General features: G+C 50.7%; 1 protein-coding gene across 1 annotated transcript in view; it reads left to right on the top strand.

Moving 5' to 3' along the window:
* LOC145339467 (SH3 and multiple ankyrin repeat domains protein 1-like) overlaps nt 1-21,539 on the top strand; it is a gene marked incomplete at both ends in the record, with an annotated part of 115,279 nt that overhangs the window by 34,983 nt on the left and 58,757 nt on the right. The window contains one exon of the mRNA XM_080183937.1: nt 382-542. Coding sequence (XP_080040063.1) covers nt 382-542 — 161 coding nt within the window. The remainder of the gene's footprint in view (nt 1-381; nt 543-21,539) is intronic.

Below are 21,539 nucleotides of genomic sequence, written 5' to 3' on the forward strand. Positions count from 1 at the left end.
ACCCCCCTCTCTGACCCCTCCTCTGTCTCCCCCGTTTCTCTATCTCCCCCTCTCTCTATCTCCCTACTCTCTCTGTCCCTCCTCTCTGCCCCCTCTCTCTGTTCCCCCCTCTCTGTTCCCCCTCTCTCTCTGTCTCTCCCCTCTCTCTCTCTCCCTGTCTCTCCCTGTCTCTCTCTCCCTGTCTCTCCCCCACCCCCCACCCCTGCCCCCCTCTCTATCTCCAGCAGTAAGTTGAGACTTTCTCTGAATCCCTGGCTTTGACTGAGAGCCGGATATTGATGACTCCCGCTGCCCGTCTGTGGGTTTGGGAGGGATGTCGCTCCCACAGAGGGTCCGGGAGGCCCCCAGGAGACTGACTGTGACGTATATCTTTGCTTGCAGCTCCGCCGTCACGAACAAGGATTACACAAGCGGCACGCTGGGCTGGAGGCCCAAACGCAAGCTGTACAGCGCCGTCCCGGGGAGGGCATTTGTGGTTGTGAAATCGTACCAGCCTCAGGGAGACGATGAAATCCAACTCAACAAGGGCGAAAAAGTCAAAGGTTTGTCTGGAGATTTGAACCTACCTATAACCTGGCAAAATCAGATCGGTAGTAGCCTCGACGAGGAGTTCAGAGAATGCTTTTCGGACAGTTTCTTGGAGTAGAATATTCCGGAACTGATCAGGTTATGTTGGACTTAGTATTGCGTAGTGTGACAGGATGAATTAATGACCTCAGATTAAAGGCGCTCCAGCGACCACAACATGATTGCATCTCATATTCAGCGTGAGGGAGAGAAGAGTGGGTCTAAGGCTGGTTACTTAAACTTAATTAACGGCAATTATATGGTGGTGAAATCTGAGCTAGGTGAAGTGAGCTTGGACATGATGGAATTTCATATTCAGACTTTTGAATGGACCTACCTCGCATTAAGTTGATCTTTCTCTACACCCTAGCTATGACTGTAACACTACATTCTGCACCCTCTCCTTTCCTTCTCTATGAACGGTATGCTTTGTCTGTGTAGCATGCAAGAAACAATACTTTTCACTGTATGTTGATACATGTGACAATAATAAATCAAATCAAATCATAGAGGTCATAGAGATTTACAGATTGGAAACAGGCCCTTCGGCCCAACTTGTTCATGTTGCCCCTTTTTTAACCACTAAGCTAGTCCCAATTGTCTGCGTTTTGTCCATATCCCTCTACAGCCATCTTACCCAAACGCTTTTTAAAAGACAAAATTGTACCCACCTCTACTACTGCCTCTGGCAGCTCGTTCCAGACACTCACCACCCTCTGTGCGAAAACAAATTTTTTTCCTGAAGCCTTAAACTTTCCTTAACTTTGTTAGTTAACCAAGTGAATCCACCCCTTAGAATATTTTCTTTTGGTAGAATTTTTTTTTTCAAGTTACAGAGCGAGTGCTCCAAGTGGACCAGTTAAACCCCAATCCATTCCGTGCTGGCTCCAAAAATTCCCAGTTTGAGGGAGAGAAGTGTGGGTCTAAGACTGGATGTCTAACTCCTATTAACTCCCATTTGGACCCCATATCTGTGCTGGCCTTGGAAAGGGTCCAGAGGAGGTTCACAAGGATGATCCCTGGAATGAAGAGCTTGTCATATGAGGAACGGTTGAGGTCTCTGGGCCCAAACTTGTTGGAGGGGAGATCTTATTGAAACTTACAGGATACTACGAGGCCTGGATAGAGTGGACACGGAGAGGATGTTTCCACTAGTAGGAAAAACTAGAGCCGGGGGCACAACCTCAGGCCAAAGGGACGATCCTTTAAAACAGATGAGGAGGAATTTCTTCAGCCAGAGAGTGGGGAATCTGTGGAACTCTTTGTCGCAGAGGAGGCCGGGCCACTGAGTGTCTTTAAGACAGAGATAGATAGGTTCTTGATTAATAAGGGGATCAGGGGTTATGGGGAAAAGGCAGGAGAATGGGGATGAGAAAAATATCAGCCATGATTGAATGGTGGAGCAGACTCGATGGGCCGAGTAGCCTAATTCTGCTCCTATGACTTACGACCTGAGTTAAGGGCAACTACACGGCCACGAAAGCTGAGCTAGGTGAATGAGCTTGGATATTACACTAGGGAATAGGTCAACAGAGCAAGATTAGCAGACCTTTAAAGGGATATTTCTAAATGTTCAGAATAAATATACTTCCACCACTTTTTTTTGGCCAAGATCTAGCCTCAGATCAAGGGATGGCACAGTGGCACTGCTGCCTCACAGTGCCAGGGACCCGGGTCAATTCTGGCCTCGGGTCACTGTCTGTGTGTACATTCTCCCCCATGGGTTTCTTCTGGGTGCTCTGACATCCTCCCATAGTCCAAAGATATACGGGTTAGGCTGATTCACTGTGCTAAGTTGCTCCTGAGTGTCCCAGGATGTGTAGGTTGGGGTGGTTAGCGGGGCAAATAAGTGGGGGTATAGGTTAGGGGTTGGGACTGGGTTTGATGCTCTGTTGGTGCAGGTTCGATGGGCCAAATGGCCTCTTTCTGCAATGTAGGAATCCTTTGAAGATGGGGTGCAAAGCCTTACCTTTTCAGATTGGATCTTGTTTGTCTCTCTTGTGGGGCCCATGAATTGGATTGAGTTGGAATTTGAATTTGTTTTTTGGAGCCAGCATGGAATGGATTGGGGTTTAACTGGATCAGTTGGAGCACTGGCTCTGGAACTTGAAAATAAATTCTACCAGAAAGAAAATATCCTAAGGGGTGGATTCGCTATCCTTAGTTAACTAACAAAGTTAAGGAAAGTATAAGGCTTCAGGAAAAAATTTGTTTTCGCACAGAGGGTGGTGAGTGTCTGGAACGAGCTGCCAGAGGTAGTAGTAGAGGTGGGTACAATTTTGTCTTTTAAAAAGTGTTTAGACGGTTACATGGGTAAGATGGCTGTAGAGGGACATGAGCCAAATGCGGGCACTTGGGACTAGCTCAGTAGTTAAAAAAGGGGCAACATGGACAAGTTGGGCTGAAGGGCCTGTTTCCCTGCTGTAAACCTCTATGACTTGATTTGATTTATTATTGTCACATGTATTAACATATAGTGAAAAGTATTGTTCCTTGCGCAGACAAAGCATACCGTTCATAGAGAAGGAAAGGAGAAAGTGCAGAATGTAGTGTTACAGTCATAGCTAGGGCGTAGAGAAAGATCAGCTTAACGCAATGGTAGTCCATTCAAAGGTCTGACAGCAGTAGGGAAGAAGCTGTTCTTGAGTTGGTTGGTATGTGACCTCAGACTTTTGTATCTTTTTACTGATGGAAGAATGTGGAAGAGAGAATGTCCAGGGTGCGTGGGATCCTTGATTATGCTGGCTGCTTTTCCATAAAAGTAAAATTTATTTATTAGTCACAAGTAAGGCTTACATTAGCACTGCAATGAAGTTAATGTGAAATTCCCCTAGTTGCCACAGTCCAGCGCTTGTTCGGATCAATGCACCTAACCAGCATGTCTTTCAGACTGTGGGAGGAAACCGGAGCATCCGGAGGAAACCCATGCAGAGAATGTGCAAACTTCGCACAAACAGTGACCCAAGCTGGGAATTGAACTTGGGTCCCTGGTGCTGTGAAGCAGCAGTGTTAACCACTGTGCCACCGTGCCACTAAGGCAGCGGAAAGTGTAGACTGAGTCAATGGATGGGAGGCTGGTTTGCCTGATGGATTGGGCTACATTCACAACCCTTTGTAGTTTCTTGCGGTCTTGGGCAGGGCGGGAGCCCATACCAAGCTGTGATACAACCAGAAAGAATGCTTTCTATGGTGCATCTGTAAAAAAAAAAATCAGCATTGATTTGATTGAGTGACCAAATAGCTATGAAGGGGCTGAATGTCCCCTTCCTGTTGCTCAGGGAGAGATGTGTCCCTTGGGCAAGGTGTTGTCTGGTCCAGGTATCCCTGGGGCATTTACAGCACCTTTCACTCTCTTAACCTGGACATTTTTAGTCTGAGACTGAAGGGCACGACCCCGGAAGTGAATCCAGTGTCAGCTTTGGCCTGGAGACAAGATGTCTCAGATAGGCCTACTGCAGAGGCCTCAGTACGGACTACTTCTCCCACCCCATCGCACCCCACCCCACTATCCTCACCTTTCCAGGGATGGTGGGGGGGTGGGGTAGGGGCAGATTGTAATGACCCTAACCTGAATATCAGGTGTTTTTCTGTATTCGTCGCTGGGCCAGCATTTATTGCCCATCCCTTGTCATTCTTGGAGGGCAGTTGAGAGTCAACCCCATTGCTGTGGCTCTGGAGTCACATGTAGGCCAGACTGGTTAAGGACGGCAGATTTCCTTCCCTAAAGGGACATTGGTGAACCAGACGGGTTTTTCCGACAATGAGTCACCAGTAGATTCTTAATTCCAGACTTTTTTTTTTATTGAATCCAAATTCCACCAGCTGCCGTGGCGGGATTCGAACCCGGGTGTCCCCAGAACGTTAGCTGAGTTTCTGGATTAATAGTGTAGCGAACTAGGCCACCGCTTCCCAAAGAGCCGGTGCTGGCATCGATGGGCCGAATGGGTTTTATCCCTTCTGTGTGACATACTCTCTGGGGGTGAGCAGGGGGGGGGGAACTTTTCTCGTCCCGCCTGCCACGGGAATTGTAGGGGCGAGGGGTGGTGGTGGGGGGGGGCGGGGGGGCGTGGGGGGAGTCCTGCGTTCTGCCTCGATTTACAGCCAGAGAATTGGCAAGCTCTAAGAGGGATGGAGACAGTCAAAGAGAGAAGTGGGCGGTGGGGATTAGGTGGGTTATTGGAGGTGGTGGGGTGGGGGGTGGGGGTGGGGGGGGGGGGCGGTGTTGCTTGGGTAATGAGGGCGATAGTGTTCTTTCCTCCCTCACTCTCCCAGGGGTGCCTCTGTCCCCCTCCTGTCGCGCGGAGGAGAAGTTTGGGGTTTGGAGGGTGGCGAGGCAGCGTTGACTGAAGGTGATTCCTGCATCGCTGGTGACCTTGTTCTATTTAAATCCTGGCACAGGAGAAATGCGGGAACTGCTGCCAGACTTTCTGGAGAAGTGTGGGCCGCGTGGCTGGTGGGGGTGGGGAGGGCCCTCGTTGCTGATTGGTGGGCTAGTTAGGGTGGGCATTCTGCCCCTGCCCAGAAATGTGCCCATTCCTCGTGAGTCAGTATTTATATCTCTGACCTGTGTGTCCTGTTGCTAGCTCCCCAGTGCCCTGTGTTCTATATCTCTCGCTCTCTGATATACGAGGCTGCTGTAACTGTGTGAAGGATAGTTTTCTCTCTCTCTCTCTGTTCCCCTTTTCTCGCGAATCCTGTTTCTCATTTCCATTCTCTCCTCCTATCTTTCTTTTCCCCATTCCCTCCTGCTGTACTATTACCTCTTTCTCCATCTTTCCTCAACTCTATCCTCTCCTTCTTGTCCCCTGTGTCTGCTTTTCTTTCTCCCTCTGTCTTTCTCATCCATCTCTTTCACTACCCCCCCCCCCAGTTTTTCCACCGATCCATTTCATCCATCTGCATGTTCTCTCTATCTCTCACTCACTTTCACTCGCGCTCACATTATCTCTCTCTCTCCGTCTATCCCGCTCTATTTCTTGCTCTCCCTCGCTCTCCCACTCTCTATCTCTCGCTCACGCTCACTCTCGCTCTCTATCCTTCTCCATTTCTCATTCTCTCTCGCTGTCTCACATGCTCTTTTGTTCTCTCACTCTCTCCTATTTTCTCATGCACTCTCACACATTCTCTCTCTCTTTCATTCTCTCTCTTGCCGTCTCTTACTCTGTCTCTAGCTCTCTTTCTCGCTCTCTCTTGTGCTCTCTTTCATGCTCTCGCGCTCGCTCTCTCTCTCCCTTGTGCGCTGTCTCTCGTGCTGTTTCTTGCGTTATCCCCACTCTCTTTCACACCCTCTCTTATGTTGTCTCGGGCTCTCGGTCTCTCTCACCCTCTTGCGCTCACACTCACTCTCACTTGCGCTCCTGCTCTCTCTCTCCATCTTTCTCTAACTCTTGATCTTTTTCGCTCTCTCTCGCTCTCTCTCGCTCTCTCTCTCTTTCTAGCGCTCTCTCTCTCACACTCTCTCTCGCGCACTCTCTCATGCTCTCTTTCTCTTGCGCTCTCTCTTGCGCCCTCTCTCTCTTTCACTCTCGCTCTCGAGCTCTCTCACTCTTGTGCTCTCTCTCCCTTGCATTCTCTCTCTCGCTCTTGCGCATTCTCTCTCTTGTGCTGTCTCACTCTCGTGCTCTCTCTCTGCTTGCACTCTCTTGCTTTCTCTCTCTTGCTCTCTCTCTCGCTCTCTCTCTCTTGCGCTTTCTCTCTCTTTCTCTCGCTCTCTCTCTCTCTTGCGCTCTCTTTCTTGCTCTCTCTCTCTTGCACTCTCTCTCCTTCTCTCGCTCTCTCTCTCTCTTTTGCGCTCTCTCTTGCGGTCTCTCTCTCTTCCTCCCTCTCTCTCTCTTTCGCGCTCGCTCTTGCGATCTCTCTCTCACTCACTCCTTTTCCATTTCCCTGTACTTTATCCCCTTCTCTCCCATTTCCTTCCTGCCTCTCTCTTTCACTAACTCCCTTCTCACACTCTCTCTCTCTCGTCCCGGATCGAGTGGGGGGTTATTCGCAGCTGCCGTGTTAAGGGCAGGTTTTCCTGTTTGTACCGACCCCTGGAGTGAGGCCCTCCCGGGAGGGGCAGTCAGAATCGAGCACTGTATTGGTTACCTGGGAGAGGCCTCAGCCCAGGCCCAGATATTTAAACATGTTCTCCCAGGGGGTATCGGAGTCGCTGGCAAGGCCAGTGTTTATTGCCCATTCCAAACCTTCCCAGGAACTGAGAGGTTCACTCAGCGACGCTCCTCACACTCACTTTCCTGCCCTTTCCGAGACAGAGAGTGTGAGAGCGAGAGAGTGAGAGGGAGAGAGAAAGAGAGTGAGAGGGAGTGAGAGAGAGAGAGAGAGCGAGAGAGAGAGAGTGAGAGCGAGAGGGGGAGAGAAAGAGAGTGAGAGGGAGTGAGAGAGAGAGCGAGTGAGAGAGAGCGAGTGAGAGAGAGAGAGAGTGAGTGAGAGAGAGAGAGAGCGAGTGAGAGAGAGAGAGAGAGAGTGAGAGCGAGAGGGGGAGAGAAAGAGAGTGAGAGGGAGTGAGAGGGAGAGAGAGAGAGAGCGAGAGAGAGAGCGAGAGAGAGAGAGTGAGCAAGAAAGAGCGAGTGAGAGAGAGAGAGTGAGTGAGAGAGAGAGAGAGAGAGCGAGTGAGAGAGAGCGAGTGAGAGAGAGAGTGAGTGAGAGAGAGAGAGCGAGTGAGAGAGAGCGAGTGAGAGAGAGAGAGAGTGAGAGAGAGAGAGAGTGAGTGAGAGAGAGAGAGAGCGAGTGAGAGAGAGCGAGTGAGAGCGAGTGAGGGAGAGAGCGAGTGAGAGTGAGCGAGAGAGAGCGAGTGAGGGAGACAGCGAGTGAGAGTGAGCAAGAGAGAGCGAGTGAGAAAGAGAGACAGTAAGAGAGAGTGAGCGAGAGAGAGAGAGAGAGTGAGCGAGAGAGAGAGAGAGAGCGAGCGAGAGAGTGAGAGAGAGAGAGCGAGCAAGAGAGCAAGTGAGAGAGAGCGAGAAAGAGAGACAGCAAGAGAGAGTGAGCGAGAGAGAGAGAGGGAAACAATGTGAGAGGGAGAGAGTGAGAGGGAGGGACAAAGAGGGTGAGTGAGAGCGAACAAGTGAGAGAGAAACAGAGAGAGTGCAAAAGGGAAAGAGAGCGAGAGAAAGAGAGTGAGAGAAGAGAGCAAGAGAGAGAGAGGGAGAGAGACACAGAGAAAATGCTGAATGGAGAGAGAGTGGGAGAGAGGGAGAGCAAGAGGCCCTTGACATTCAATGGTTCGGGTCAAGCCCAACACGTGGACTGTAGCGATTTAAGAAGGCAGCTAATCCCTGCCTTCTCAAAGGGCAACTAGGGATGGTATTGTTTTCTCGCATGCTATACAGATGAAGCATACCATTCATAGAGTACATAGGGGAGAAGGGAAGGAGAGAGTGCAGAATGTAGTGTTACAGTCATAGCTAGGGTGTAGAGAAAGATCAACTTAACACGAGTCTGATGGCATCAGGGTTGGTTGGGACGTGACCTCAGACTTTTGTATCTTTTTCCCCGAGGGAAGAAGATGAAAGAGAGAATGTTCGAGTTGTGTGGTGTCCTTGATTATAGTGACTACTTCGTCAAAGCAGCGGGAAGTGTAGACAGAGTCAATGGATGGGAGGCTGGTCTGTGTGATGGACTGGGCTACATTCATGACCTTTTGTATTTTGTTGCGGTCTTGGGCAGAGCAGGAGCCCCATACCGAGCTGTGATACAACCAGAAAGAATGCTTTCTATGGTGCATCTGTAAAAGTTGGTGAGAATCCTTTGTCTTCTGACAAAATAGAGGCGTTGGTGAGCTTTCTTAACTATAGTGTCTGCATGGGGGGACCAGGACAGGTTGCTGGTGATCCGGACACCTAAAAACTTGAATATTTCGACCCTTTTAATTCTGTCCCCGTTGATGTAGACAGGGGCATGTTCTCCTTTACGCTTCCTGAAGTCGATGACAATCTCCTTTGTTTGAGGGAGAGATTATTGGCGCCGCAGCAGTTAACCAGATGCCTGATCTCATTCCTGTACTCTGTCTCGTCATTGTTGGAGATCTGACCCACTGCGGTGGTGTCATCAGCAAACTTGAGAAATCGAATTGGAGGGGAATTTGGCCACAGACTCATAGGTGTATAAGGACTATAGTAGGGGGTCTGAGAACACAGCCTTGTGGGGCAGCGGTGTTGAGGATGATCGTGGAGGAGGCGTTGTTGCCTGTCCTTACTGATTGTGGTCTGTGGGTTAGGAAGTTCAGGATCCAGCTGCAGAAGGAGCGGCTGAGGCCCAGGCCACAGGGTTTGGAGATGAGTCTTGTTCTCTACCAATCCTAAGATGATCAACCATGAGCGAGGCAGTTTCAGTCACGCTGGTTGGAAGTTGAGGTGAACCTTGCTGCTCTCCTTTGTGTACTGCCCTGGCATCTACGTTGCATTTGCGTAGCACCTTTTTTGTGTTGTCAAAATGGCCCCCAGGCATTTGGTTGCAGAGTAACGGGCCTGACATTGAGTCTGGGGCTACTGGGACTGAAGGACTGACTCAAAGAGACGGGTCCCGTGGCCCATCTTAAAGAAGGAGAACAGGGCTGGGGAGAGGTTTTGAGGGAACTCCAGAGCCTGGGGCCCACTCAGCTCAAGGCACGGCCATCATTGGTGAGGCAAAGGGACTTGGGGACGTGCGAGGGGCCAGAACCAGAGAACAGAGATCTCCAAGGGGTATCGGGCTGGAGGAGGTTAGAGAGAGGAAGGTTGTGGGACCAGAGGAGGTTATAGAGATAGGGAGGGGCGTCGGGGCTGGATGAGGTTACAAAAGAGATAGGGAGGAGTGTACGGGGCCTGAAGAGGTTACAGAGATGGTGGGGGGGTTGTAGGGGCTGGAGGAAGTTACAGAAATCACAGAATCATAGAACGCTACAGTGCAGAAAGAGGCCCTTCGGCCCATCGAGTCTGCACCGACCACAATCCCACCCAGGCCCTTCCCCCATATCCCTACATATTATACCTGCATCATACCTCAGCATCTTAGGACACTAAGGGACAATTTTGGCATGGCCAATCAACCTAACCCATGCATCTTTGGACTGTGGGAGGAAACTGGGGCACCCGGAGGAAACCCACACAGACACAAGGAGAATGTGCAAACTCCACACAGACAGTGACCCGAGCCAGGAATCGAACCCAGGTCCTGGAGCTGTGAAGCAGCAGTGCTAACCACTGTGCTACCGTGCCGCCCAACAACAGGGAAATAGGGCAGGTTGTGGGGCTGGAGGAGCTTACAGTGATCGGGAGGAGTACAGGCTGGAGGACGTTACAGAGACTGGAAAGGTGTTGGGGCTGGAAGAGGTTACGGAGGTAAGGAAGGGTGTAGGATCTGAATGAGGTTACAGAGATAGGGAGGGGTGTAGGGGGCTGGAGGAGGTTATAGAGAGAGGGAGGGTTGTGGGGCTGGAGGAGATCATAGATCTAGGGAGGGGTGTAAGGGGCTGGAGGCGATTACAGAGAAAGGGAGGGGTGTAGGGGCTGGATGAGGTTACAAGGATATGGAAGAGTGTAGGGACTGGTGGAGGTTACAGAGATAGGAAGGGTTATGGGGCTGGAGGAGGCTACAGAGATAGGAGGGGTGCCAGCCTGGAAGAGGTTATGGAGATTGGGAGGATTGTGGAACTGGAGGAAGGTACAGAGATAGGGAGGGGTGTAGGGGCTGGATGAGGCTACAGAGATAGGGAGGGGGTGTAGGGAGCTGGAGAAGGTTACAGATAGGGAGGGGTGTTGAGGCTGGTGGAGGTTACAGAGATGTGGAGGGGTGTAGGGGTTGGATGAGGTTACAGAGATAAGGAGGGGTGTAGGGACTGGTGGAGATTACAGAGATAGGGAGGATTGTGGAACTGAAGGAAGTTACAGAGATAGGGAGGGACGCAAGGGCTGGAGGAGGTTACAGAGATAGGGAGGGTGAGAGGGACTGGAGGAGGTTACAGAGATAGGGAAGGGTATGGAGGCTAGAGGAGTTCACAGAGATAGGGAAGGGTGTAGAGACTGGTGAAGATTACAGAAATAGGGAGGGGGTGTACAGGCTGGAGAAGGTTATAGAGATAGGGATGGGGTGTAGGGGTTGGAGGAGGTTACAGAGATAGGGAGGGGGTGTAGGGGGCCGGAGGAGGTTACAGAGATAGGAAGGGAGTGTTGGGGCTGGAGGAGGTTACAGAGATAGGGAGGGCGTGTAGGGGGCTGGAGGAGGTTACAGAGATAGGGAGGGGGCGTAGGGGGCTGGAGGAGGTTACAGAGATAGGGAGGGGGTGTAGGGGGCTGGAAGGGGCTACAAAGATAGGGAGGGGGTGTAGGGGACTGGAGGGGGTTACAGAGATAGGGAGGGGGTGTAGGGGGCTGGAGGAGACTACAGAGATAGGGAGGGGGTGTAGGGGTTGGAGGAGATTACAGAGATAGGGAGGGGGTGTTGGGGCTGGAGGAGATTACAGAGATAGGGAGGGGGTGTTGGGGCTGGAGGAGATTACAGAGATAGGGAGGGGGTGTAGGGGGCTGGAGGAGGTTACAGAGGTAGGGAGGGGGTGTAGGGGCTGGAGGAGATTACAGAGATAGGGAGGGGGTGTTGGGGCTGGAGGAGATTACAGAGATAGGGAGGGGGTGTAGGGGGCTGGAGGAGACTACAGAGATAGGGAGGGGGTGTAGGGTGCTGGAGGAGGTTACAGAGATAGGGAGGGGGTGTAGGGGTTGGAGGAGATTACAGAGATAGGGAGGGGGTGTTGGGGCTGGAGGAGATTACAGAGATAGGGAGGGGGTGTTGGGGCTGGAGGAGATTACAGAGATAGGGAGGGGGTGTAGGGGGCTGGAGGAGGTTACAGAGGTAGGGAGGGGGTGTAGGGGCTGGAGGAGATTACAGAGATAGGGAGGGGGTGTAGGGGGCTGGAGGAGACTACAGAGATAGGGAGGGGGTGTAGGGTGCTGGAGGAGGTTACAGAGATAGGGAGGGGGTGTAGGGGTTGGAGGAGATTACAGAGATAGGGAGGGGGTGTTGTGGCTGGAGGAGATTACAGAGATAGGGATGGGGTGTAGGGGCTGGAGGAGATTACAGAGATAGGGAGGGGGTGTTGGGGCTGGAGGAGATTACAGAGATAGGGAGGGCGTGTAGGGGGCTGGAGGAGATTACAGAGATAGGGAGGGGGTGTTGGGGCTGGAGGAGGTGACAGAGATAGGGAGGGGGTGTAGGGGGCTGGAGGAGATTACAGAGATAGGGAGGGGGTGTTGGGGCTGGAGGAGGTGACAGAGATAGGGAGGGGGTGTAGGGGGCTGGAGGAGATTACAGAGAAAGGGAGGGTGGTGAAGCACAGACTGTTTTGCTAATGGGGATAAGAATATTATCATCGAGATGTTGGGGATCTGGGATCCGGTGTGGGCTGACGAGCAGAGGGGTGAGCCAGATATGGCGCGAGTTAGAATTTGGGCGCATTTAGGGTGGTGGGAGAGAGAGAGAGAGATGTCCACCCGGGAAGGCCAGACTGGGGGAAACATGAACTTAAAAAAGAAAAAAAAATTGGCGCTTGCCAATTTGGGCGCCCAATCTTTTGGATAATCTCCAGCGCCATCCCTGATTGGTTGGGGAGATGGCAGGAGTTGCGGGGCTGTGGGGTGGGGTGGGGTGGGGGGTTGCTAACTGAGATATGGCCTACTCATTGATAGCTAGTTAATCCCGCGTGCTGTAGGCAACCAGGACGGTGCCCGAGTCCGGGGTGTCGGGGAGGGGGGCGAGGGGGGAGCGGGGGGTGCCTTTCACATGCCCCCCAGAGTTGGGGGGGGTGGTGGGGGTTGAACTTTGTATCAAGCAATGGGCCACGGAAGCTCTGGGTGCGAGAGCGAGCCTTCCCCAGCCTACATCTCTCCTGCGTTGTTAACAGCCATTAACCCTCGGAGTGTCGCCATGGCAACATTAACCCTCGGAGCGTCGCCATGGCAACATTAACCCTCGGAGTGTCGCCATGGCAACGCTGGATTCAAACGGCCCAGCGCCACTCCCTCCATTGATCCTATCATCACAGCCTGGAAGAGTTGACAAAGCTCGACAGCTTAACCATTCCCCCCACCTCCCCCCCCCCCCACACACAACCCCAAATCCCCCACCCCACCCCCCCCCGAGCACCCCCCCACCCTCTACCCCCCCATCCCCCACCCTCATCCACCTTCACTCATGTCAGCCGAGGCTTTTTTATTCAACTGTTGTCATGGGAACAAAGCTCCTGCCAGGTGAGAAGGTCAGAAATGTGGAGTAACGCTCATTTTGTGTCTTTTAGTGCTTTTTTAAAAAAAATTCCCCTGTTCTTCCATCTCCCCACGAGTGTTTGGCTTCTACCTGTTCCCCTTGTCTCCTCCTCTCCGTCCCCCCGTGCTACAGTTTGTAACCTCTCTCTCTGTCTCTCTCTCTCTCTCTCGGTCATCACCACTTATTCTGTCATTTTTGTCCCCTCCTCCTCTCTCTCTCTCCCCCCTTTGCTCCTGTCCCCACCTCTCCTCTCTATCTCTGCACCTTCCATCACCCTCTCTGTTCCCTCAAGACTGTCCCCATCTCCCAAACTCACACAACTCACTCCCTGTCTCATCCTCCCTCTCTCTCTCTCTCTCTCTCTGTCTTTCTACCAACACATTTTCTCTCTCTTGCTTCCTAATTTCCTGGCACATTTTCCATCTCTCGCAGTTGGCTTACCTTTGGATTTGGCGCTCTCCCTCTCTCTTCCCTTTCCCTCTCTCCCTCACATCATCCTCTCTGTCTTTTTCCATCTCTATCGCCTTTCTTCCTCCCTCTCTCTCTCTCTCTCTCTCTTTCTCTCCCCACCCACCCACCTTCCGTCACCTTCTTTTCTGTCTTTCTCTTCTCTCTGTTGTGTGGCTGGGCAGGTCATACTTACCTCCCGAGCCTTGTGCACACAACATAAAATTCCTCCAGTGCAGAAAAAGGCCATTTGGCCCTTCGAACGTGCACCAACAACAATCCCACCCAGGCCCTATCCCCACAACCCCATGTATTTACCCTTCTATTCCCCCTGACACTAAGAGGCATTTTAGCACGGCCAATCCATCTAACCTGCACATCTTTGGACACTAAAGGACAATTTAGCATGGCCAATCCACCTAACCTGCACATCTTTGGACACTAAAGGACAATTTAGCATGGCCAATCCACCTAACCTACACATCTTTGGACACTAAGGGATAATTTAGCATGGCCAATCCACCTAACCTACACATCTTTGGGCACCAAGGGGCAATTTAGCATGGCCAATCCACCTAACCAGCATGTATTTTGGACTGTGGGAGGAAACCGGAGCACCCAGAAGAAACCCACGCGGACACGGGGAGAACATGCAGACTCCACACAGACAGTGACACAAGGTGGGAATCGAACCCAGGTCCCTGACGCTGTGAGGCAGCATTGCTAACCTCCGTGCCACCGTGTTGCACTGTCAGAGATACCTTTCTGTGGTCCCCGGAAGGGTAGGGGGTTGTAGTTCAGATGGGGCAGCATGGTCGGTGCAGGCTTGGAGGGCCGAAGGGCCTATTCCTGTGCTGTAATTTTCTTTGTTCTTTGGTCTAACTGGTATAACGATATGAAGCTTAATTTCTTTATCCCAGTGATTTAGTGGATTCTACGTGACTACATAAAGAAGAGTTACCCTGATAGGGAGAGGTTGCCCAGACATACTCGTTCCCCCTGTGTGTCGGTGACTGAGTGGTGATCTAATTGAAGTGATTTGATTTATTATTGTCACATGTGTTGGCATACGGTGAACAATATTATTTCTTGAGCGCTATACAGACAAAGCATACCGTTCATAGAGAAGGAAAGGAGAGAGCGCAGAATGTAGTGTTACAGTCATAGCTCGGGTGTAGAGAAGGATCAACTTAATGCGAGGTAGGTCCATTCAAAAGTCTGACAGCAGCAGGGAAGAAGCTGTTCTTGTGTCGGTTGATACGTGACCTCAGACTTTTGTATCTTCTTCCCGACTAAAAACTTGGAGCTCTTGACCCTTTCTACTTCATCCCAGTTGATGTAGGCAGGGGCATGTTCTCCTTTACGCTTTCCGAAGCCGATGACAACCTCCTTCGTTTTGTTGACGTTGAGGGAGAGATTGTTGTCGCCGCACCAGTTCACCAGAAGTGCTGGCACAATGTCGGAGCCAGTGGGTGCAGAGCAAGATCCCACAGCCCGCAACATGACCAAGACCCAGATCGTGTGATTTGGTGATGATCGTTGGAGTGGACGCGGAGAGGGTGTCTCCACTAGTAGGAAAAACTAGAACCAGAGGGGGCACAACCTCAGGCTAAAGGGATGACCCTTTAAAACAGGAGGAGGAATTTCTTCAGCCAGAGAGTGGGGAATCTGTGGAACTCTTTGCCACAGAAGGCTGTGGAGGTCATTGAGTGTCTTTAAGACAGAGATAGATAGGTTCTTGATTGATAAGGGGAGCAGAGGTTATGGGGAAAAGGCAGGAGAATGGGGATGAGAAAAATATCAGCCATGATTGAATGGCGGAACAGACTCGATGGGCCGAATGGCCTAATTCTGCTCCTATCTCTTATGATTGAAGGGTAACATTCCTGCCCCTCTTCCACGGGGGTCTTTCACATCCCCTGCGAGACTGGGCCCCGATTTGACCTCTCCAAGACAGCACCCACAGTCAGTGCCTCAGCCCGGAGTTGTATACTTGAGGTCCCCCAGGGTGGGATTTTAAATCCGCAACCTTCAGGCTCTGTGGCAAGAGAGTGACCCACTCGTGTGCGCGGGCGACGGGCTCGATCCACTTGTCCTGTGGCTTGGCCAACACTTGCTGTGGCGTTCGCCGATCCTTTTAACGTCGTAATAGACGCGCCAGTAAAAACCCCACACCTGCAAAGTGTCGGAAGTTCTGTATTTAACACTGGAGGAGATGATGAGGAAGGGTGTGGAGGCGTAGGAGGAAGTTCAGAGTCCAGATTGATTCTGGGGATCGGGACATGGGAATTATTTCAGCCCCTCGAGCCCACTCCCATTCTGTATGATCATGGCTGATCTTCAACTCACCCTAACTTCACTCCCCTGCCCTTTCCCCATGGCCCTTTATCCTGCTTGTTATCAAAAAGTGAAGGGGCTGACCCATGAGGAGAAATTGTGAGTGGCACGGGAGTTATGCACTGCTGTTTCACATCGCCAGGGTCCCAGGTTCGATTTGCGGCCTTGGGTCACTGTCTGTGCGGAATCTAAGGGGCAGCGAGTTACACAAATTCACCACCCTCTGTGAGAAATAGCTCCCCCTCATCTCAATTTTAAATCCCAACCTTGTTCGAGATTGCCCCAAAAGGGGAAACATTTGGCCTACACTTACTTTCTCAATCCCTTTTAGTGTTTGATATACCTCGATCAGATCCCCTCTCGTCCTCCTAAACTCCAGCGAGTACAAGCCCCAAACTATTTAATCTCTCCTCACACGTCAATCCTTCGCCCTCGGAATCAATCTGGTGAACCTCCTCTGTACTGCCTCCAATGCCATCGCATCCTTCCTCAAATGAGGAGACCAAAACTGGATACAGTAGTCTGGATATGGAGTGACACAGTGGTTAGCCTCGCAGCGCCAGTAATCCGGGTTCGATTCCCGGCTTGAGTCACTGTCTGTGTGGAGTTTGCATGTTCTCCGTGAGCTTCCTCCGACTGCTCCTGTTTCCTCCCACAGTCCGAAAGGTGTACTGGTTAGAGTGCATTGGCCGTGCTAAATTCTCCCTCAGTGTACCCGAACAGGCGCCGGAGTGTGGCGACTCGGGGATTTTCACAGTAACTTCATTGCAGTGTTAATGTAAGCCTACTTATGACGCTAATAAATCAATTAAACAGTTTGGGCTTGCACTTGCTGGAGTTTAGAAGGATGGAAGGGGCGGGATCTGATGGAGGTATATCAAATTTTTAAAAGGGACTGAGGAAGTAAATGGTGACCAAGAGTGGAATCTTCCTGTCCTGTTCCTTCCACCTTGGGAAACCTCAGGCGGGATTTTCCAGCTTTCGGGAGAGTGTGGCTGGAAAATCCTGCCCTAAATGTTCCCCTGCGTGGGGCAACCTGGAACAAGAGGTCACAGGTATAGGTTGAGAGGCGGTGGGTTTAATACTGAGATGAAGAGGAACTATTTCTCGCAGAGGGTGGTGAATTTGTGGAACTCGCTGCGGTGGAGTCTGAATCATTGAATGGGTTCGAGAAGGAGATAGATATATTTCTGATAGAAAAGGGATAAGGGGATAAGGGAGAGAGAGAAAGAAAGAGGTGAACTGGGGTAAAAGTAAGGAGAAGCTATTCAAGTTCAGGGTCACCAGATTTTTGATTTGATTTATTATTGTCATGTCATAGGATCATAGAAACCCTACAGTAGGGAAAGAGGCCCTTCGGCCCATCGAACACAATCCCACCCAGGCCTACCCCCATATATTATACCCACTAATCCCTCTAATCTACACATCCCTGGACACTAAAGGGCAATTTCTTAGCATGGCCAATCAACCTAACCCGTACACCTTTGGACTCTGGGAGGAAACCGGAGTACCCGGAGGAAACCCATGCAGAGACGAGGAGAACGTGCAAACTCCACACAGACAGCGACTTGAGCCGGGAATTGAACCCAGCACCCTGGAGCTGTGACGTAGCAGTGAACATAAGAACATAAGAAATAGGAGCAGGAGTAGGCCATCCAGCCCTTCGAGCCTGCCCCGCCATTCAATAAGATCATGGCTGATCTGTCGTGGCTCAGTTCCACATTCCCGCCCTCTCCCCATAACCCTTAATCCCCTCTCTTATCAAAAACCCATCAACCCGCGTCTTAAAAATATTTAGCGAGGCAGCCTCCACCACTTCAACGGGCAGAGAATTCCAGAGATTCACCACCCTTTGAGTGAAGAAGTTCCTCCTCAACTCCGTTCTAAACCGCCCCCCTTTTATCTTGAGGCTGTGCCCCCTAGTCCTACTGTCTTTTTTGAGCGGGAAGAGTCTCTCCACCTCTATCCTATCCATCCCATTCATCATCTTATACGTCTCAATGAGATCTCCCCTCATTCTTCTAAACTCTAACGAGTACAAGCCCAGTTTATTCAGCCTCTCCTCATAGCTCAACCCCCTCAACTCCGGTATCAGCCTAGTAAACCTCCTCTGCACTCCCTCCAAGGCCAAAATATCTTTGCGCAGGTGCTAACCACTGTGCCGCCGTGCCGCCCATGTATTGGGATACAATGAAAAGTATTGTTTCTTGCACGCTATACAGACAAAACATGCCATCCTAGGTGTTAGAATGCATGCCAGGGAGTTTCCTCAGTAACTTCATTGCAGTGTTAATGTAAATGGTTGAGTGGGCGGGTAAGTGGAGCTGAGTCCACGAAAAGATCAGCCATGATCTTATTGAATAGCGGAGCAGGCTCGAGGGGCCAGATGGCTGACTCCTGCTCATAATTCTTCAGCCTACTTGTGACACTGATAAATAAGCAGCGCGGTGGCACAGTGGGTTCGCACTGCTGCCTTACAGTGCCAAGGAGCCTGGGTTTGATTCCCAGCTTGGGTCACTGACTGTGTGGAGTTTGCACATTCTCCCCGCGTCTGTGTAGGTTTCCTCTGGTTGCCTTGGTTTCCTCCCACAGTCCAAAGATGTGTGAGTTAAGTGGATTGACCATGCTAAGTTGCCTTTTAGTGTTGGGGTAAATATATGGAGTTATTGGGATAGAACTTGGGTGGGATTGTGGTCGGTGCAGACTTGAAGGGTAGAATGGCCTCCTACTCCACTGTAGGGATTCAATTAAACATTCATAGGGTACAGAGAGGAGAAGGAAAGGAGAGGGTGCAGAATGTAGTGTTACAGTCATAGCTAGGGTGTAGAGAAAGATCAACTTAATGTGAGGTAGGCCCATTCAAAAGTCTGACAGCAGCAGGGAAGAAGCTGTTCTTGAGTCGGTTGGTACGTGACCTCAGACTTTTGTATCTTTTTCCCAACGGAAGAAGGCGGAAGAGAGAATGTCCGGGGTGCGTGGGGTCCTTAATGATGCTGGCTGCTTTTCCAAGGCAGCGGGAAGTGTAGACAGAGTCAATGGATGGGAGGCTGGTTTGAGTGAGGCAATGTTTTGCTCAAAAAAATGTGATGAAAAAATCTGGAACTCCCTCTCTTCAGATGATGGGATTAATTGAACATTTCAAAACTGATGGCCTGGTGGTATAATCGCTGGACTATTAATCCAGAAACTCTGGTGACCCGGGTTCGAATCCTGCCACGGCAGTTAGTGGAATTTGAATTCAATTAAAAAAAAATCTGGAATAAAGAATCTACTGATGATCCATTGTTGGAAAAACCCATCTGGGTCACTAATGTCCATTTCGGGAAGGATTTGGACATATTCCTTTGTTTGCAGAGGCTGGGTCTCTCTGTATGAATGGATGTCACGAGCAAATGTAAATAAGCCACATTGCGAGATTGACTGATTGTCTGAAATTGGTTGGTAGGGTAGAATCATGGAGATTAACAGCGTGGAAACAGGCCCTTCGGCCCAACTTGTCCATGCTGTCCAGTTTTTACCATAGAGCTAGTCCTAGGAGGAGGCTATTCAGCCCCTTGATCCTGTTCTGCCATGTGGTTGAATCATGGCTGATTTACATTTTAACTCCATCTTTTTTGTATAATTCATTCGTGGGACACAGGACGTCGCTGGCTGGGCCAGCATTTATTACCCATCCCGAGTTGTCTGAGGTTAGTTGAGAGTCAACCCCATTGCTGTGGCTCTGGAGTCACATGTAGGCCAGACAGGGTAAGGATGGCAGATTTCCTTCCCTAAAGAGACATGAGTGACCTAGGTGGGTTTTTCCGACAATGGGTCATCATCAGATTCTTAATTCCAGATATTTTTTATTGAATTCAAATTCCACCATCTCCCGTGGTGGGATTCGAACCCAGATCCCCAGACATTCGCTAAGTTTCTGGATTAACCGCCTAACGATAATACCACGAGGCCATCGCCTCCCCTTAGGTGAGATCCAGAGAGAAAAGGAGATAAAGTTCGAGAGGGCAGATCATTTAAAGTTTATTTATTAGGCACAAATAAGGATTGCATTAATACTGCAATGAAGTTACTGTGAAAATCCCCTACTTGCCACACTCCGGCACCTGTTTGGGTACGCTGAGGGAGAATTTAGCATGGCCAAGGCACCTAATTTGTATGTCTTTATGGGAGGAAATCGGAGCATCCGGAGGAAACCCTCACAGACATGGGGAGAATGTGCAGACTCCACACAGACAGTGACCCGAGCCGGGAATTGAACCCGGTTCCCTGCCGCTGTGAGGCAGCCGTGCTAACCGCTGTGCCACCTAGTTAATCGCAGTGTTGAGAACGAGTACATCATAGCTGCTGCTGTGGCTCTCTGAGTGGGCAGGAACTGGCATCACCCGAGAGCTAGTGGCACCTTCATGCAGAGTGGACGGGGAAAAGGGAAGGGTGGCGGGGCCCAGAGCCCGACTGCGCGGGGGGAGAGCGCGGGGTGAGCGGTGATCAGAGACAGACTCCTCAGGAATGCTGGTGTGTCCCGACTGCGCTGGGGGAGAGTGCGGGGTGAGCGGTGATCAGTGACACTGGTGTGTTTGCTGAAGCTGTGTGGCATCCACCGTCTCCAAAGACGTCACCGGCACTCTTCAGTGTGTGTTTTTTTTTAGAGATGAGAGAAAAACAGACCGAAATAGACTCGACAAAAGAAAAGAATTGTCCAAACTGGCTGGAGATTTGCGTAACTGTTCTTTCTCATTTATAAAGAGGGGCTTCTGAGTGTAGGCAGCCTTGTATAAGACACTAACAGCAGGGACAACATGAGCAAGCAAGTTATTTACTGATCGTGCCAGGCCACCAGATGGGAGGATACTGTGAAGACTTGACTCAGAAACAAGGACTCATGTTCACCTTGAACCTTCATTGTGTCTCTGCTACCATCCCACCGATAAAGCCTGTGAGGCTGGAGGGGAAATGGCAGGAGAGAGGGATAGGGCTGGAACAAGGTAACTGTGGTGGCACAGTGGTTAGCGCTGCTGCCTCACAGCGTCAGGGACCTGGGTTCGATTCCCAACTTGGGTCACTGTCTGTGCAGAGTCTGCACAATATCCCCGTGTCTGTGTGGGTTTCCCCCGGGTGCTCCGGTTTCCCCCAAAGATATGTATGTTAGGCAGATTGGCCATGTTAAATTATCCCTTAATGTCAAAGATGTGCAGGTTAGGTGGATTGGCCATGGGATATGGCAGGTTAGTGAACCTGGGTAAGACATTAACAAGGATAAACTGTTACTCCCTTTGAGTCAGTTGAGATTCGATGAGCTGAATTACATCTTTCTGCACTGTATGGATTCTGTGATTCTAAAATGTGCGTCCTCCACACAGACAGTGACCCGAGCTGGGAATCGAACCTGGGTCCCTAGTGCTGTGAGGCAGCAATGTGCCAATGCTAACCCCAGTCCCCACAGTCCTGCGCCTGTTCGGGTACAATCGAGGGAGAATTTAGCACCGCCAATGCACCCAACCAGCACATCTTTCAGACTGTGGGAGCAAACCGGAGCACCCGGAGGAAACCCACACAGACGTGGGGGGAACATGCAGACAATGACCCAAGCCGGGAATCGAACCCGGGTCTCTGGCACTGTGTGGTAGTAATGCTAACCCACCGAGCCACTGTTCGATCTGGTCTTCTGGGTTCAGCTTAAATGTGAACTCAAAAGTTCTTTCTGACCCAGGGTGTCTCCTGGTTGCTAAGCACCAGCTTAGTTTTCTTTTCATGTTGTAAGCCCTTTAATTACAATGCAGACACAGTTCAAAGTGACCAAAACCCACAGTCAAGCAGGCGCCTTTGTTTAACACAAAGCTAAGTAAAGTTTTCCTAAGTAAAGTAAACCCTTTCTCACACAGAAACGCCAAAGTAAACTTACTTAAAGCTGTACCTTGCTTCTAACACCCACAGATAAAAATAAAGATTGTTTA

This window comes from Carcharhinus amblyrhynchos, unplaced genomic scaffold, assembly GCF_965287045.1.
Source record: "Carcharhinus amblyrhynchos unplaced genomic scaffold, sCarAmb.v2.hapA scaffold_482, whole genome shotgun sequence".
NCBI classification, from domain to species: domain Eukaryota; kingdom Metazoa; phylum Chordata; class Chondrichthyes; order Carcharhiniformes; family Carcharhinidae; genus Carcharhinus; species Carcharhinus amblyrhynchos.